The sequence below is a fragment of the Onychomys torridus genome, chromosome 4 (genome assembly GCF_903995425.1).
Source record: "Onychomys torridus chromosome 4, mOncTor1.1, whole genome shotgun sequence".
Classification (NCBI taxonomy): Eukaryota; Metazoa; Chordata; class Mammalia; order Rodentia; family Cricetidae; genus Onychomys; species Onychomys torridus.
This window is the reverse complement of record NC_050446.1, coordinates 132,881,021-132,899,929: the sequence shown is the minus strand read 5'-3', so window position 1 is coordinate 132,899,929 and position 18,909 is coordinate 132,881,021. Positions and strand designations below refer to the sequence as shown.

The following is an 18,909-nucleotide window of genomic DNA, read 5'->3' as shown; positions in this document are numbered from 1 at the left end:
AAATCACCCCATCAAAGTAACTCAAGCCGCCGCCGCATGACCAGACACGCTCACTTAAAAAAAAAAAAAAAAGAAAAAAATGTTTCCAAATGGGTGAATTGTAGTAGGTGCGTTTTACTTTTTATCGGCATTTCCGCCTAAGGTTGGAGAGGAAAGGATTCCAAAGTGTGTTACATGCTTGCGGCAGTTTGGGGACTATCACCGACGATCTCCCCTCAGGTTACGGATTCCAAACAGCCCCACCCGAGCTGAAGATGGCCAAAATGGCTGTAGCATGTCCTCCCTGCCCCCTCTCGGTCCTAAGCGCAGGATCCGACATCTTCCCAGCTCCAGAAATGCCACGATCTTTGGGGACGCCTTGGAACGTGTCCAGTGCTATCCACGCCCCCCTTACTCAGCCTATGCCTTGATCCACTTTATCTTTCCGCCCAATACCACTTGGTATGGCTCTCATGCCTTCTTCCCTGCTTCTAGGGCCTAGGCGCATAGCCCCGGACCTCTCCAGACAAGTCGGGTCCGCCCAACCAGCGGCGCCAAAAGGTTAGCTATACCCTGGTATGATCCTGTCTGTGCTGCCAACCCGGCTTGCCCAGAAGGGCACCCAGAAAGGTCCCTGTACCTTCACTGTGTGTCCTCCAAGCACCACTCACTAGCAAAATGCTCCTATCTGTGCCGGAAGGTTGGCTAGGGCGCACGGCAGAGGTGCGCGCGCTCCTTTTCACGATCTCTGGCCTCCACAAACCTCCAGAGGTGAGCGGTGTTAGCCAAGACTGCTTGCACAGTGTGGGAGGCACTGGCTCCAGGGTCCCGCAGCCCCCAAATTGGCCACGCCGGGACCCGATTTCCAGGCCCTGCGCCGGCTGAGAGCACGTGCAATTTGCTCTGGAGCTGTGGGCTCCAGAGTTCTCACCCAATCCCAGCGCAGTTAGTTACTTTCCACGCATTGCAACAGTGTAGCTACGGTGCCCCAGCTCCCAGATCGCCGAAGTTGGCACGCGCACCTCCACACCGAGCCCTGTGGGCTCTAGCCAAAGCCAACTCCAGCGCTGAAGACTAATCTTTCTAGGAGGGAGGGGGGGGGGGAAACGTAGAAAACAAGTGACTTACCTTTGCCGTTTAGGTATGCAGTTCCAAACCTGGGGCGCGCTCAGAATTCAGTGTCGTGCACCCGGTGCCAGCCCGGGTACCTCAGGTTGTCTCCAGCAAGGCACCAGGAAAGCCTTGCCGTCCAACAAACCTTTGGCCTCCCGAGCGCCCCTGGGTGCCCTGGAGAAATTTGAGGAGCCCTCTCTCCTTTCCTGGGGTGCGTTTTAGGCTGATTAGTGGACAGCGCTCCCTTCCCACCTTGCCCCCCACCTGTCTAATTCCTCCCACTTCACTGTCCCAGTTTTGTCAAGGCAACTAACCTTTATCCATGAAAACCAGGAGAATCTGGACGGAGTCACCCATTAGTGACGCCGGATGGGGATGGGCCCCTTTCTGGGAGGAGATTCAGGGGACTGGTCGCGGCGGCGGCGGGCGGGCCTCCTGGTCTTGCAGCGGCGGGGCTGTCTGTCCTCCTCCTCCTCTGACTCCTCAGGGTCTAAGGGCTCGCGCTGGGGCTCCTCCCCCTCGCTTGCGCTCTCGAGCTCCTGAGTGGTGGGCTGCGCACGACTCGGGGAGGCGTGGGCGCTCTGCAACTTCAGAGCGTGCAGACGCTGGGTGAGAGACTGGTTGAAGGTGGCACCTCGGGGGCCGCGCTCGTCCTCGGGTTCGGTCTCAGGTTCAGTTGCGGGGGCGGTATCAGACTCGCTCTCGAATTCGGTCTCAGACTCGATATCAGACTCGGACTCGGTCGTCTCAGACTCGGTCGTCTCGGACTCGGTTGTCTCGGACTCGGTCGTCTCCGACTCGGTCTCCGACTCGGTCTCGTAGTCAATGTCTTCCAACCCGGGACACTCAGGCTGGCGGGCTAGCTGAGGCTCTGGCTCCTCGTGCTCGTGATCAGACTCAGATTCAGGGGACTCGGGGAGTACCTGCGCAGCGGCGGCGGCGGCAGCGGCGGAGCGGTGGTGGGCGTTAAGGAAGCTCCGACGCTGGGCAGCACGCTGCTGGGCACGGGCGTTGGAAGTGGCGAGGGCGCGGAGCAGAGCAATGGAGCAGGAGAGCCAGAGGAGCGCGGTGGCAGCCCGGCGGCCTATGGGCGGGCACAGGTCGTTGTAATTATGGCGAGCTCGGCGCCACTGCTGAGCCCGGGACCTGCGATCCATTCTCCTAGGCGCTCACCGGGAAGCCGACTCACCCTCTGGCTCTGCAGAGAGTGGCCCCACTGCGCAAGAACTGCTGGAGCCGAAAAGGATGAACCTTATGAGGTGAGAAGCTGGGTCCGGAGACCCCAGTCTCACCTCGGGGCGAAAAGAAGAAATTCACCTACCTTCAGGACCACTGAGAACTTTCTAAATCTCCGCGCCTCAGCCTGCGTCTGTAAGTAAAAAAGAGGGATGGGTAAAGGAGAGAGAAGGGTTGTCTCCTCTGGGCTCCTCTCGCTAAGTCTCAGACTCTTAAGTCTAAGACTCCGAGAGGTGCCTCCTGGTCCTCTCGTCTGGGAGAGGACAGAGGAGACTGAGGAGAGATGGGGCAGTGAGGCTCTATAAAGTTGCGCGGACTTCTGCCGGGCATGTGCAGTAGGGAGGTGGGGGTGCCTCCCCGCTAGCTGAGCAGTGGCGCATAGCCCATGGTGCAGACCCTAGTGGGCCGGCAGGTGGCAGGCGGGAACCTTGTTTGAGACAATTTGGCCAAAACGTCGGGGTGGGGGGGTGGTGGAGGGGGGGTGGAGATGCTAGCGAGTTCCAGCGAGCGACGCAGAGCAAGAAATCTACAGGTTAGCGGACTCGAGAAGGAAGGTAGGTGGATTTCTCCCGGGGTTTGTCCCGCTCCTCAACTTCTCCATGAACATAGCCCTTGAACAATTGAAAACTAGAACGCAAAATTGCAAATATTTAGTGGAATGAGGGTCCGTACATGAGTATTAATGACCTAGCACTAGGCATTCTCTAAGGGCTTGATGGTTTGAGGGATCGGAACCTCAAGTAGCGGATAACCGCGGCAAAGGTGGTTCATTTTGTCGGGGCTTGTTACAGTAACTAATTAGAACAGCTTCTGAAAAAGTGCACCAAGTCCACAAACAAGCCTTCCCTTAGGAAAGGCCCCCCGCAGCTGTAGAGGTAGGAGTTTGCGGGTCAATGGTTGGCAAATGGTGAACTCTGTTTCAGTGAGGTGGGTTGGAAGACCATTAGGAAGCTGAGGGCGTCCAGGAGAAGGTCCTAGAGCTGATCCTCTCCGGGTGGGCTTTTGGGGTAGTCACTGAGCACAGATAGATTTCAGCTGAGAGGGAGGGTTCAACCAACACATTTTGAGTCCGGACACAGGCGGAGCTCTGTTCTAGGTGCTGAAGACAGCAGTGAGCCGGAGCAGGTCTTGGATTAGAGAAAGAGTATTGAGGGGTCAATGCACCTAAACCAGAGCTTATTCTTCCCACATCATTTCTTCATGCAGCTCAAATTCTACGTGAGAAAAACAGGTGCATCAGCCAGAACATCATGGTAGGGGGCGGCCAGAGACCACTCGATCGTGGTATTGGACTCAGAAAGCTAAGGAATCAGAGGTAACTAGTCCTGCTCCTGAGCCCTGGAAAACCTGATGAACACGGTAGGTCCAGGAGGGGATGGATCGCAGATCCCTGTGGTGGGAAGTTCTCAGGTCCCACCTGTGTGTGACTGCTGCTCTTGGGGGGATGCAAGGTGGGGGGACACTGTTTATCTTGCCTTGTTTGTTAAATGAGGAGTGTTTTTTTGCCACAGAGACAAGCAGAGCTGAGTTCCTAGGATGCGGGAAGTCCCAGCAGGGTAATTTTCCCCGACACACATGTTGTCACAGGTTGGGCTTTTTTTTTTTTTTTTTTTTTTTTTACATGAGTCCATGTGAAGAAACTCCAGAAGAGGTGCTGCCGCCTCTCCATACTCTACTACTCCCCTGGGGTTCCTCCCTAGAGATGGAGTTCTCAGTCATGTCCTAAACCGGTGCTGTCCATCGATCATTTAGCCTCAGACCCTCAGCACCAGGCTGCGTTAAAGCTTCCAGATGCAGAGTTACGGGATTAGCAAGAGCCCAGCCACTGCTCTGGATGGGTTGAGGATTTTGTTTCTGTCTGTTGGCTGTGTCTGCACTACATCTTGTGGTCCAGGAGTTCATGTGTAGCCCAAAAATGCCAACTGCAGTGCTAGAGTGGGTTTGGTTTAGTTAAAGCTCATAAACAAACATGTGGTTGTATTCCAGCTGTGCCCTGCTGACTCTTAGGATACTGCTTGGGAGACCCTGCTCAGAGCTGCTTAGTTTTGAGATCTCAGACCCCTTTCTACCCTGCTTGATGGGGGGTGTCTGAGGGGTCTGACCACTTCCACATACCTACCTCATTTTTTTCAATTAGCACAGCTCTGCCAGCAGCATATGGTGCACAGGAACATTGGTCAAGCTGATTTTAGGGCACATTGAGGGAGAAATCAGGGTTGTGTGGGTGCTGGTAAATGCCCATTTGATGGGAACTGATGCCAGCTGTCAGCAATAAGGTAGGTTATAGTTCTTCAACAAATGGAGGAAGGTGCTTCGTTTTCAGGTGGATGCTTTATGCCTGTAACGGAGATGGCAGCCCAGAGCCGATTCACTAATACGAGAATACACTGAGATTGCCTGCATTATTAAAAATATGCATTACATAATACATTATTTTGGACTAGGATTCTGCATTAGCAGTGCTCTTTCTTTGCAAGATGCATTTTAATCAGCCAATGGACATTTAACAAAATGCTGCATTGTCAAGCCCCAGTCATATTATGTATAGTTACAAATTCCTTTCAGTGTGTGTTCACCATGGACTCCAGGAGGAGCAGGGCTGCACCGAAAGACAGTTCCATCTTGCACTTAGTGCCGAGGTCACGCAAATGGATCTGCACAGAAAATGCTCTTTAAAATGCATTATGTGCATGACTTTAAAAAGTGCTTGCTGCAGAGTGAATTTCAAAAGGAACCAAGTGGGTGATGAACGACTTCAGTTGTTACCAGGCTAAGGAACAAGGGGCTCTGTCTGTCTGCTGGTACATAAAGTATGGTCGTACATCACCTTCGGTCTCTGCCGGAGGGGGGCTCCTAGACCAGCTGGACAGGAAAGCAGTTTCCAGTTCATTACAGTATCATAAGGGGCTTTATTTGGATGTATTGTGGAAGAGGTTTAGAATCACTTCACATAGCTTCAGAGGGCAAAATGAGAAACTATGGGTGGTGTTTGCAGATAGGCTTCAGCCCATGGAGGAATATTCTAGCAATCAGGGAATGTGCTCTTCCTCAGAAACTGTGCTAGATCAAAGGACAAATGACCACATACTGGAGATGTTTCCATGGCACTCATGAACCCGCTAGAGCTAAAACTGAAGGCCGACAGCAGCCTTCTTTAGATGTCCCCTGGGGGAGGGGAGCAGTTCTAGGAGAGGGTTTGGGTGCTCAAGCCTTTCACTCTACTCTGCTTCAGAAGACTTTGAAGGTGCCTGCAGCTCAGTGACAGAAAGGAGTGTTTGAGTGACAGCTTTGAGACAACCCAGGTAACCACAAATGGACCCAGTGGCCTGTCTTGGAGCTCCTGTACGTTGGCAGGGCTCTGAGGTTCTTTGCTCTACAACATTCACATTAGTCAGGTCCATCTATTAATTGCATTGGCCTTCTTTGCCTCCCCTCCTGGAGCTGTCTCAGAAATTACAAATGAAATTGGCTATTTAGCAATCACGAATTGAGTCACTTCTATGACCAAGACGCTATTCCTGGCATTGTGGGGAGATCGAAGTAAATACAGATGAACAATCCCTGCTACCCAGCAACACGCAGATCAATTTGAGATGCCCCCCCCCCCATTAGTAACAACAGACTATCAGTGGGTGCAGAGCAACAACTTCTACCCTGGCAAATGAGCAGGGGAGGGAGGCGGAGAGCCAGACGTGAAGTCACAGGTTGAGTTATTCCAGTTTCTGGGGCCAGTGCTGCTGTTGTTGTCCGTTTGTCTTTTAAAACCTAATCCAACTTTGAGATTTAGGGGTGGGGGGTTTCCAAATTCATAAAAAGATTGTTTCCATTCTACCTGCTCCTGTGTCCAAAGCAATGTGCTTGTTGCTCTGGGCAATAGATGAGCCTCATGAGTCTGCAAAGGCTTGCAGACTATTGTCAGAGGTCCTACAGACACCAACACATTTCCCAACATGAGACTTAAGAAGATAGTCTGGGTTCTGTTCTGCCTAGCAATCGGGTACAATCGCTCTTGAACATGTTTTTTGGACAATCATTGGAAAGGACTATTTTTGGAGATGGAGAGCTTTTCAAACTTTCATTTGGAGAGAAATGAATTGAGAGACTTTGAAGTGCTCCCCACCCCTCACCGTGGCAATCAGCCAGGAAGGCTCAACCCCACTGGGAATTTGGCATGGCCCCTCCCTCCTGTTCTCTAAGGGGACTGGGCACAGTTCGGGAACATTTGGTTCATCTCTCCAGGGTGCTCTTTGCTATTACTCTGGCTGCACTGATCTTCACTGGCTCTCACCAGTAGAAATGATGAAAACTCCAAGCTCCTGGTTTTGTAGTTTAGGGGCAAGGCCAGCTAGAGCTAAAAGCAAACAACGGGGGAAGTAGCCATCTTTAGAGTTCTGTCCTGACTGTCATTGGTCTCATCTGTCCTATTCCTGTCGGGAAGAAGTCAGGGTCAGCTGAACACACCAGTTCGAGGAGGCATAAAGTTGCCCCTTCTTGCCCTCTACTCTGTACAGATACACACACACACACACACACACACACACACACACACAGTTCCTTCTGCCTTTCTGTCTTCTGTGGAATGAGTGATTTCTAAACTCAGAAGCCAGAAAAGTGCCTTTTCTCATGTACCAGCCCTCGAAAAGGAGCCTCCTTGTTGGAGCTTGAGAGCCCTGTTTCAATACTGCAAAACCTCAGACTTCCCAGCCTGGAGTTAGAGTTAGCTAGCCCACTCCTCTCCAGTGTGTAAGTCACTACCCCAGATGCCTCTGGCGTTGGATGTCTTCTGCCCCAACTCTGGCTGTCCAGAAGGCCCTTGGGCCCCAGCTATGCCTTTGTCTGACTTTCCTGAGTCTCTCAGTGCCCCGCCCCCACCCCAGCTTCAGCCACCAGCACTGACAGAGCCTGGGAGTTGTTTTCTTCTTGCCTGAGGTTGTGACTCACCCTTCAGACCTGGGGGAGGGATCTAGGGAGGAGTGAGCCTCCATCTCAGAGGGAAAAAGCCCTTAGTTGTGTCATGGTTCAGGCTCACGCTCATAGAATCCTTTCAGCTTGAGCTCTTCAAACTATGATTAGACCAATTTTACATGTCTAGTCACTGAGGCTGCAATAGATTGGGACTCTTTCTATATGTGCAGAGTGAAGTGGAGAATTGAGGCAATTACCTCAGGCAAATGAGTCTGGGCTCATAATCAGCCTGTCCTGATAACTGGGCAAAATCGGCCTCGTGCACAGAGCTTTGCTTTGAGTCAAAGAGGAGTCTGAGGTATTTATTTATTATTTTTTACTTGGCTTTGTTTTTCAAAGGTAGTCTAGTAGATTTTATCCCATCCTGCCCTATGCAGTGGTCGGGCTGTACCCTCTGCCCCTGTGGGCTCGATATACTACTCAAAAGTAATAGGTTCCCTTTGATCTGCCTTTGTCCTTCCAGTGGACGCCTTTCGCTGTAGAGCACACTGAGATCTTGAGCCAGGTTACTGATCCTCGATATTAAGGTGACATCATTCCTAATGGGACCTATGAAGACTTGGCATGGTATACAATGAAGCCAAGAGGATTAAAGTGTAGATTGTAGGTCCAGAAATGAAGACAGTGCTCCCAGACCTCACTGTTGTGATAAAAAGCGTTCATTAGTTGTAGGCCTTTCCTCGAGTTACCCATTGGCTTCCCTCCTGGCCCTTCCATCATCTGTGATGGAAGGAGGAAGAGCCAGGGGACCAGATGGGCAGGAGCCATATGAAAACATCTCCCATGGGTTCTCTGAGAGCCACTGTCCCATGGGAAGGCCCCATGGTACCTACTGGGTGCCCACCTGACAGATAGCAGGCGGTAGATGCACCTGCACAGCCTCCCTCATGCACACTATATGCATAGAGAACATTGTGGGTTTAATTAGCTGCCTCGGCGTGAAAAATCGGCTCTAGGAATGGAGAGCTTGAGATGGACCTTGGGAAATTGAAAATTAAGAAAGACTATTTTTCTCGTGGTCCAGGAAGTCTCCATCTTGTCCCTTTGAAATTTTCTGATCTGTTATTAAAAAGAAAGCACGGAAAAAGAGAAAGAACCTTGCTAGGGTTCAGAAGGTTTGAAAAGACATTTCTGCCCTCTGAGTGTTGTTGCATCATGTGATCTGAAGTTTTTTTTATTGTGATCTGGTTTATTCCTATTGAGTTTGTTAAATTGTGTGTCTTCCCAATGCTTCCCTCACCTAGTTTACAACTGAGCCTTCGTTGTTTATGCTGAGTTTTCAGACCTGCCAGAGCCCGTGCTGTCCTCTCAGATACTGTTTCCTAGCTCTTTGATGGTTTTGCCCATTTATTTTCCTATACAAATTTAAAAACCATTTTTATTAAGTTCTGTAATGACCTTGGTGATGTTTTGCCTGGAACTGCATTCAGTCATAAATTAGATGAGGAAGCTCTGTGCTCTCTTCTGCGTTTAGTCTTAAGCCTGGAGTCTGGTCTCTTCATCTATTCAAGTCTTTCCCACATTAAGGCTTTTATTTCTGTATACAATTTGAATGTAAAATGTGGCATTTGATGCTTGAAGAGATGGCATACGTAAGTTTCTCAGGCATTTGATACTTCTGTTGCTTTGTGAATGGGTTGTCTGTTTTTCATTAGGTTTTCCGGCTGTTTATAATGTGTTTATGGGATGATACTGATTTCTGTACATTTTCCTCATATTCTGCTACTTCAAGTGTCTGGTTGATGAGGTCCCTGGTCGCTCCAGAGTGCATGCTCAGCCGACTTGGGGAGGCAGCAGTGGAGGGCTCAGTGCTGGTCTAAGCGGAGTGGGGATGGTGCTCTGAGCTTTTTCACCACTGAGATTGAGTTGGGGAAGGCACTCACCCTGCCTGGGGCTACGCAAGCCTCCCACCTTTTGGGATTTTGGTTTTTTTGGGTTTTTTTGTTTTGTTTTGTTTTTCCTTTTTAGAAGAATAGAAGATGATTATTAGAAGTTTGAATGGGCTTGTTTGTTTTGCTTTAAGTTTTAAAGTATTTTAAAAATAAGCAAGGATTTTTTTTTTTAATCAAACTGAATTTTACCACTTCCCCCAATAATTTAAAATAGAGCTGGTATTAGGACACAAAGAGAGCCTCAGCAAATCTAGGAACTTAGCCAGATTCCTTGCATTGTATCTGCTGATGTTGTCAAACCACTGATTAGCAGGAGAACTTAGAGAAATTCACAAACAGCACACTTCTGGGTGATGAGACAGGTGAATGAAGGACTAAAGAGGAAATCCAGAAACTCCTAGAAGCAAGTGGAAATGCAAACACTACAAACCCAATCACTGATATGCAGTGAAGCAGTTTTAAGAGAGAATTTGCAGCTCGGCACTTCCTTAAGAAAGAGCAAGGCTTTTCAATCCCAGGATCCACATGGTCAAGTTGTCCTCTGACCTTTGTATATAGATATGTGTACATGTGTGCATGCATGCACGCACGCACGCACCCCCAATAAATTAATTAACTAATTAATGCATGAATAAATGTTTAAAAAGAAGCCTCGAAATTCTAAATGAGCAGCTCTATGATGCATGTCAGGGCCTTAGACAAACATGAACAGTTAAAAACCAGAATGAGTAGCCAAGAGACAGTTACGGAGCAGAAGCCAGCAAAGCAGAAATGTTGAAAATACAAAGAACCAATGAAACAAAGAGCTGGATTTTTGAAAAGATAGTAAGATTGGCAAGCCTTTAACCAAACTAACCAAAAGAAAAGGACAGAAGACCCAATTAATTAAATTAAACCTGAAATTAGAGACATTACAGCCGAAGTGAGGAACTGGGCAGGTCACATGTACATACTACCTTCAGGACATATATTCCACTAAACTGGACAATCTAAAGAAATGGATTTTGAATTTTCTTTTTGAATTCAAAAAGAAATTTTGATTTCTAGTTCATGTGACTGACTAGTATTAAACCCAGATGAGATAAATAATTTAAACAAATCTACAGCAAGTACTGACATCGGTGTGGTAATAAAGACAGTCTCTTTATTAAGAAGAGAAATGGGGAATGGAGCTGGGTATGTGATAGCAGTACCCCAAGTTCCCACATGCTGAGTATCCTGCATTAGCCTGTGGGTTTAAAAGTACTCTTGGGCCCCACAGGAAAAGGTATCAGATGATGCAAAGATGTCTGAACCTGGCCCTCAATGAAGATGCTTTGATGGAAGTAGAAGAAATCTAATGTCAAGGAGGCCACCTCAAGAGATACTTCACATTACATCCAGCTTGTTGGACTTGCACAGAAGTTCTAGAGCTGGGTGGGACCAGAGAGATCAAGACTTAGTCCCCCTCAGTTTATAAGTAAGGACATAAGCTGGGAGAGGGAGGATGGGGCCTACAAGTCTGTGGTAAAACCAGCTTGTAGGCTGTCTTCCTAGTCTGAGTTCTGTCCCAAATTTTCATGCATCAAATGAAGAGTCTTGGAGTGGAGACGGAAGGTGAGCCCAGGGCTCAGATGCCAACCCTCTTGATAGCAGATCTATTTTTTGTCCACAACCAAATGGACAGTTCAGAGTTTCACATTCCTTTCTTGATCACTTTAGAACTGACATTCCACTGGCTCCTTACTGAGGAAAGCAGGAGCTAGAAGTGCCTTGGAGGCTAGAAATAGAACCATACTGTGCCCTGGATAGTCAGGCCTAGCCAAGTCCCCACGATAGCCGGAAGGCCATGGCCAAGGTGAAAGGCACTATAGTTGAGTGACATGTTTTCTGCTGGCCATTCAAAATCTATATCCAGCTCTAAAAGCACCAGCTATTACTTAAACTGGGCCCCAAACTTTGGAGTTGAGGTGCAAGAAAGGAGAGCGCCTGCTTTTTCTCAAATGTCTGCCCTGTGAACCCATGGCAGTCCAGAAGCCCACCAGACACATGCAGTTGTCTGAATGATATGTTCTATCTAATAACTCCACGATGCCATGCAGAGCTAAGGCTTAAGTCACTTTGTGCCCAGAGTCTGTGCGTGGGAGAGGGCTGGGATTGTTTACTTTGCCTGTGGGGCTAGGGTGTGACCTTGGTTTAATCACTCTTTAGCCATAAAGAACTGTTGAAAGCACCAACCTGTATTTCAGAGCTTTGCTGTGAAGGAAAAGGGAGAGAGGATGTAAGGGGGAGGGGTGTCATTTTCTTTCCTCTAGTTTTGGTGACTGTTTGCAAGCCACCGTGGTGACCCCTGAAGCACCCTTAACAGCACTCAGAACAGACACCCCCTCATCCTGAGACACTACTGAAGCCCAGAGGAGACCTCCCCTGCTGATCCCGGATCTAGACATTAAAGCTGGGAACGGCCACAACTGAAAGAACGCTTTCCAGTTTAGACAACAAGGTGCCTAGCCCCAGCCCCACCCGCTGCCTCTCCCCAGACAGTTTTGAGTTAGTCACAGTGTAAGTAGGGCTACCTTATAAATGCCATGTGACACTCTTAAGACACACATGAGTGTAGAGTGTGTGGTGGTAATTATAGCAGGTAAAATAATGCTGTCTTAATACTTTTGATGCACTGACGGAACAGAGAGTAACTTCCCATGCCCACAACTCCTTTACTTTTAGCCTTTGACTTTTCCTTTTTTAGCATTCCTTTGTGTGTGCTGGTGCACATCTGTACAGAGGTCAAAGGGCAGACAGTTGTGGATTCTGGGAATCGAGCTCAGGTTGTGAAGCTTAGTAGTACTCATCCACACTGGCTGAGCCATCTCACCAGCCTCCTTCCAGCTTTCAGACTGTACTTGAGTGTGTGATCAGGTAGTCTGCCCTGGGGAGTGTGTGTGTGTGTGTGTGTGTGTGTGTGTGTGTCCAGGATAAATGACTTGGACCTATTTTCCTTCCTTGACATTTGCCTCCTAATAATACGCAGACAGAAGTCATCATCTTGCGGGACTTGGATGTGACATTTGCTGTTGCTGTGCATGTTTACGTTGCAGACAAAGCAGCCTTATCATAAAGAGCTTGCCCTCGGCTCTAGGGAGCTGCTTCCCAGAGTACCGTGTGCCACAGCCAGCTCTGCTGGTCAGTCTAGTCGGCCACATAGAATGACATCTGTCCTCAAGGACCTTTGGGTTCTCAGGGATTTAGGTGGAAGAAGGTAGTCTTTCACTTTAGGTCATCTGTCTGAGGTGCCAAAAAGATCTTTGCCTAAAAATACTGATTGGTCTTGTGGTCTAGGACTCCTTCCATAGAGAGAGAGCTGATCTAGCTGCATGATGGACCAGAACTAGTCCCCAGGTCACAGGGGCTCATGATAGTATTTTTAAATATTAGGTTCTGTTTCTTTTTCTTGTTTGCCTCTGGTGCCAGAGATAGGACCCAGGGACTCAGGCATACAAGGCAAGTGCTCAGCTTTGAGCCAGCACTCCCGCCCCGGGCTGAAATGTAAACATGCATTCAGCCTGTCTCCACGGGTCTAGGATTGCTGGAGCCATCTTGGGTTCTCTGGAGAATAACACCACCCCCATGCTCCAGGTGGGTAGGTGGGGGGCTTTACTCTTTTCTTCTTTCCATAAACCAAGAGGTCCCTGGGAAAGGACTCTGTACATGGCTCTTTCTTAGTATTTCTAGAATTCTGGTTTCATGTACACATTCTTAAGCTGGCTAAGGAGGTTTTTAAGTACACCCAAGTAGAGGTGAGGCCAACAAGCCCAGAGTATGGCTGTGGTAGGCACCTGTTGTCCACCTTTCTGCCCCCTGCTGCCTGGCACCCTCTTCTCTCCTGGAGCCAGCCCTTTAGGGTGGGTTCAGAGAGCACACAGCTCTCTTGGCAGTCTTGAACAACACTGACTTTCCCTGTTCTCAGCTTGTAGTCGTTGTCCCTTGATTCTCTGTGAAAGTTGAAGCCACCTTCTCTGCCTTGCAGGGAGCTTACCCTGCTCTTGGTGGCATGTGCCTTTTAGCTTGGATGAACACAACCTTGGACCCTTGGGCAGTTGTAGGCCCCAGAGTTCTTCCCCACAGCTACCTCTTGCGTTTGGAGCCTCTTGAAAGACCTCCAAATTGGTCTTCGGCAATGTCTATTTTGTCAGGACCACGTCAGCACATCTTCAGTAGCAGGCACGCAGACAGATTCAGCCGTGCCATTTTTGGAAGAATGTATGGTGGGGACATTTGGAGTCCATATTATGACAGTTGTCACTGCCTGTGGAAAGATTTTGTCCCAGCCAGCTGCTAGACCTCTTTGTATTATATTAATAGCAAGGCCATGGGGCCCACTGGGGTTGGAAGCCAAGGAGAAGGGGACAGCTGTGGCGGACATCACACCGTGCTCTAAGCATGTGCTCCTATGTCACAGCCACACAGATGGCCTGCACCTTGTCCTGCCGCTCAAAACAGGCCCAGTCCCCTGCCTGACTTCTCCTTATAGGGACAGGAATGGGCTTGTGTGGACCATCCATGGGATGAAGGAGCCAAATTAAGGCAGCCTGACTGGAAGAGGGTTGAATGGCCTGAGCTGTAGGTCAGCAAGCAAGTGTGCTGGGAGCCAGGCGTGTGGAGCCAAGAAAGGCAGCAGTATCCCGACAACTGGGAGTATCTGGGCCTCCGTGGCAAGGGTAGACAGGTGGTTTTAAATATCATAGGCAAATGGCAGCTTGGTTGGCAGCAGGGTGGAGAGATGGGATTTGGAGGACACTTTTGCTATGCCTAGATGTGGTCAGAAGAGCGGGCAGAACTAGGGACTGGGCAGTGCCGAGCCGTGAAGAGGGGCCATGTGAGTAACAAATAAGCCAGAAGTGCCAGGGACAGCTGAGGACTGTTGAGGTGGCGCTGGGGCCGGAGGCAAACAGAGCAGGCTGGAGTGGGGCGTGTGGGGCTCACAGAGACAGTGCAGGGTGAAAAGCCTATGGACTGGGCCCTATTCTGGTGTCAAGGAGAGTCTGAGTGGGTCCAGAGGGAGAGAGACCAAGTCCTAGGCCTCAGAAAGGACTCTGAAAAGTAGTAAATAGGAACACCCACTATTGTAAGGTAGAGTTAGAGGCTGCCCCCAATACTAGTCTATCTAGATACATGGTATTTTAGCCACACATTAAGTCCTCAGATGTGTAACTTAAGACATAGAGGAACCTCTAGTCTTCTGGATATACCATCCACCTGTCCATGGGGAGGCCATGGGTGAGGGGCAACTGCCCCCTTTTGGTCATGTTAGATGCCTGCTGTCACCCAACCCTGTCACTCATCTTGAAGAGGGAGCCTTTGCCTTTTCTGAAGAGCAATGCAGCTGTTCTTGTCCCAGGAATAGGGGGCCCTCAGGGCTAGGCAGGGACCAAGCAGCTGACTTGTTGGCTGGGCCCTCCTTGACTTTGCTATGACATTGGTCTAGGAGGCATAGGCTTGTTCATTAACACAGGCTAGGTCTGCATGAGGGAATCCGGCCGGGGAATGGAGCATGAGCATCATGGGGGCCTAGAATAGGTTTAATAAGCCAACATGGCTGCCCTATTCCCTCTTTGTGGCTCCTTAGTAACCTGGCCTATACCAGCGTTAGGTAGTTACCATGGCAACATAACATCTGTGCTGTCCGCCCCTGGGCCTCCCTCCACCCCAGCTGGGTAGGGGCTGGCCAGGCACCGAAAGCACAAAAGTCCTCAGGAAGGCCCCAGACTCTGGGGCTTGCCTCTCAGCACATCAGCAGACAAGAAGGGATTGAGACTGAGGGAAACTGAGACTGGGCGGGGACCAGGCAGCCCCGAAGTTCATCTATTCTCACCCTCCTGGGCTTCCTCCTTTTCCTTGGCTGTACAGATTTCTCCCAGCTCACTTTTGCTTCTTGGAAGAAATGATAGTGTGAAAAGAATGTAGCTTGGATGGCCCCTATCTCCTGAAGTTTGCTCTGTGCTCAGTCTTGGTGATTCAGAGGCCCCTCATCTTATTGACCTGTTTATAGTGTCTGCAGTGTGGAGTCCTAGGCCTCAGGGGACTGTATATTCATTTAATTCACTTAATCTTCATGGCACCTTAAAGAGAAAGCTTAACTACAAGAGAGGTCCTGACTTGCCCAGGGCTACACAGCTGGAAAGTGGTATAGCCTGGCTTCTAACTTAGGAAGTCAGTTGACTTCCAGAGCCAATTTTCCAAACACTGTCATCTGGTTCTAGTTGGAAACTGAGGGGCCTTTGAGGAAGGTCCAAGACGATTCTTGGACTAAGGTGATATTTAGAGTGGGTTTGTTGCCCAAAATGGTAGTTGAGATCAAGAATGAACCTCATTGATTCCTCTGTTTCAGTCCCTTGTTCTTGCCCTGCTGGATCAGCTGGAGCATCATGGCTCTGTCCTCTTCCTCTGCTCCAAGGGCTGCAGAAAAGGAAGGCTTGATCTTTTCTGACGTGAGTAATCCAACCTCTAGACTTGAGTTCCTGTCCTTTGTGCTTGCCTGGGTGAGGGCCCAGAGGAAGTGGGCTCTGGAGAGGTGACTTGTCTAGGGTCATGGATAAAGAAAGGCCTTGGAAGATGACTTCCAAGCCTATTTCGTTAATGACCTGGATTCCTTCATTAGAAAAGGACCCGTGGGTTGGGGATTTAGCTCAGTGGTAGAGCACTTGCCTAGCAAGCGCAGGCCCTGGGTTCAATCCTCAGCTCAAAAAAAAAAAAAGAAAAAAAAAAAAGAAAAGGACCCGTATTTTCAAAATCATGGCTCTTATGTCTCACATGGTCAGACAGTAGCCCTAAGATTGCCCATAAATATGTCTCCTGATGGCTGTTTGGCCACTAGGTCCAAGACATTGAGTTCTTTAGGAGGTTGTGTGTATCTGTTTTGTTTATGTCCCATCCCATTTTACTCTCCATACCAAGCTTTCCTTCTAAGCATCGTTGAAGCCTTTGGATCCTTGCCACTGCTGTGTGTGATATGGGACCTCCCAAATGTCCTGTCCTGACTGGAAACCTGCTCTGCTTCAGCCCTCTACATGGAATACAACCTTCAGTCCTGGAGGGGGAGGTTTGCTAAGCAGGAGAGCTGGGGGAGCTCTGTTTCCTAAGGTAGGAACTGATTTTCTCCTTACACAGACCCAATACATTGAGTAGAGAGATGAGTCTTGCTGGAACATAGGCCCAGCCAGGTGGCTCCTTCTCAGAGCCGTGGAATCTACAGGGCTTCTTGGAAATTGTTTAATTCATAATAGCAATGCCACCTCTCAAATACACCTAAAACAAGAGGGCTTATTTATTGTACCAGATACTTGCCACACCGTGACCCACTTTGTGCTAGTGCATGTGAGCCCATTGGATACAGTGGCTCATCTGGCCATGGGACAAGCAGTTTCTCCTGCCCTTTCCCAGCAGCACTTAGAGAGTGGCCTTCAGAGCACCAGCTAGCCCATTCCTAGTTCACTGTCTCCAGGTGCTTCCTGTGCACCACAGCCAGCTGAGATAGGCTGGGAAGTTCCTGCTATGCTTGAAAGAGATAGCAACAGCATTGGGACACAGCAGAAGAGGCCCAGGCCTTTGGCAGAGGAGGGCTGTTCTTCCCTTGGGTTCTGTGACTGGGAGGAACTAGCCTTCTCTCTGCTTAGGAGTGGGCCAACAGCTTCCTTTGTTCACAGTCAGCCTGGACTCCGGCAAAATGTTCCTGGTTGATGCACAGAATTCATCCACAAAGTTCCCCTTCCCTGTCAAGGTAGCTGGGAGGGATAGAAAGTGCCAGAGACAACTGTATCTGGAGGCCATGGAGAACTGGGAGGGTCTTGTCACAGTGCTTGGAGCCTGCTTCTCAGGCCACCATCCTCCCATGTCAAAGTCATGGCTTCTGAGTCCAGGCAGCAGGAAGGGGGCTTGGCTAGCTGAGCAGGTTATCCAAAGGTTCTGCTATGTTATAGCCAAGGTCCTGGGTTAGTGATCATTTTGAGACCTTGTCTAGAAAGAGACTCCCTAGGGTCTTGGGGTTAGAGAATCAGAGGCAGAACTGGGAGGGTCCAAGAGGGGATCTCCGTCCTATAAACAGCACAGTCTCCTGTGGAAGACAACAAGGAAGGAGCTTTCTGGAGGGCCCCCCCTCAATCCTGTTGTGCTCGCTTCAGAGGGTTGGGTGGAGGCTCTCCTGAAGGTGTCTGCAGAGCATCACACTGTAAGTAGACCCTTGTCGCTATGGGGATTGGCTGTTCCTGCCCCAGTCAGTGCCCGTGCTATGGCCGAGGCCAAGGCACCAGAGACCTGGTTCTTCCCTGTCTGCTCTAGGCTGACAGTGTCTTCCTGCCCTGGGCTTGCACCACCGCGTGGAGAGTCTTCCTCCCCCTCCTGCACCCTTTTCAGGGAAACCTCCCACTACTCGCTCCTCTTACTTCCTAACACTAGTCCTTCCATGATATGGATGATTTATTTTTCTTTTATTTATTTCTTTTTTTCTTTTTTCCTTTTCCACAGGACTAAGATTGAACCGAGGTCCACATGAATGTTCTACCATCGATCTACATCAAACTCCCTTTTTATTTTATTTTGAGACAAGATCTCACTGAGTTGCCCATACTGGCCTCTCAAACTTGGAACACTCATGCCTTAGACTCCCAAGTAACCAGTATTATAGACATGAACCGTTGTGCCCTGTCTGGAGGGTTTCTTGGTTAACCACCTCTGTAAGAATGAGCTGTGGGGGGAGGGGGGGCAAACACCCAGCTTTATGAATTAACACTCTGCCTCTCCCATATACGGCACAATATCTGCCTAATAAATTTGTGTAAAAGAATTGATGGGTGTCGTTCTCCTCTGTTCTCTGCGCACTGACTGCCCAGTTCTACTTCCTGGGCTAAAAAGCAAGAGTGTGGTCATTTCATCAGTGTGCTCCTAGCACAGACTTTGTGTGATTTTAGTTCTTAATGTCTGTTCCCATTAATTAGATTATACTCAACTGCAACAGGACAGGAGAATCTTTCATTTAGAATACAGTAAACCTTGAAGGGAAGGATGGGTAGATGGATGGGTGGGTGGGTGGTGGGTGGGTGGGTGGATGGGTGGGTGGGTGGGTGGGTGAGGGAATGGATGGATGGATGGTGAGAAATTAAAGATTCAAACACAAATAGAGCAGGTTAAGTTTAAAAAGTGGAGTGGCTATGAAGCTCAGCTGGGGGATTATTTATCAACTGTCTTGTGAGCAGAAGCCAGAGTAAGACCCTTAGCGCTTAGAGCACATGAATTGTGTGAAATCTAGTTCTCTTTCCTTTGGGAAGCCAGCATCTAGGAGAAGGAGGACCTGACCCTCAGCAGCCACAGGCCTGTTGTCCTCAGGGCCTATTGCCCTTTCCCTGCACTCCTGTGCAGTTACTCTCCTTCCTTTCCAGTGGTGCCTGCTCCTCATCTTTCCACCCTCTTCCTTGTCTGTAGCCATTGTCCTCACAAAGAGGTAAGGCTCTCTCCTAGGTGTGTTTCTAGTGGGGAGAGAACAGTTCAGGAACTGAAAATCACAGGAGAGATGCTCCGGGAGAAAGAAGACATGGGGCAGCTGCCCTCTCCTCAAAGAACCCTCGGGGTCCTTACCCCTAGTCATGTGTACTCTAGGCCTCTCCTCTGGCCACTGCTCATATACGGCTGGGTTGGGGTCCTAGGGGCCCTCTTGGGCACCATAGGAAGTGAAGCCTCCTTGGTTTCTATTCAC

At 49.5% G+C, this 18,909-nt stretch overlaps 1 protein-coding gene and 1 long non-coding RNA gene across 3 annotated transcripts; one reads left to right on the top strand and one right to left on the bottom strand.

Moving 5' to 3' along the window:
* Nucleotides 1-1,439: 1,439 nt before the first annotated feature.
* On the bottom strand, nucleotides 1,440-2,626 carry LOC118581995 (neuroendocrine secretory protein 55-like). 2 transcript variants are annotated; one of them, XM_036184412.1, is made up of 2 exons: nucleotides 2,414-2,626; nucleotides 1,440-2,322 (listed from the first exon to the last, which is right to left on the bottom strand). In XM_036184412.1, the coding sequence occupies exon 2, from the start codon at nucleotides 2,247-2,249 to the stop codon at nucleotides 1,449-1,451; it is 801 nt and encodes a 266-aa protein (XP_036040305.1). In that variant the 5' UTR covers nucleotides 2,250-2,322; nucleotides 2,414-2,626; the 3' UTR covers nucleotides 1,440-1,448. The 2 variants fall into 2 exon arrangements, with proteins under 2 accessions (XP_036040305.1, XP_036040306.1); XM_036184413.1 differs by having other exon boundaries at nucleotides 1,440-2,319.
* A 932-nt stretch (nucleotides 2,627-3,558) lies between these two features.
* Nucleotides 3,559-17,976, top strand: LOC118582979. Its single transcript, XR_004944810.1, has 4 exons — nucleotides 3,559-3,687; nucleotides 15,553-15,652; nucleotides 16,119-16,304; nucleotides 17,685-17,976. It is a non-coding gene; the product is annotated as an uncharacterized LOC118582979 (long non-coding RNA).
* The last annotated feature ends 933 nt before the right edge of the window (nucleotides 17,977-18,909 follow it).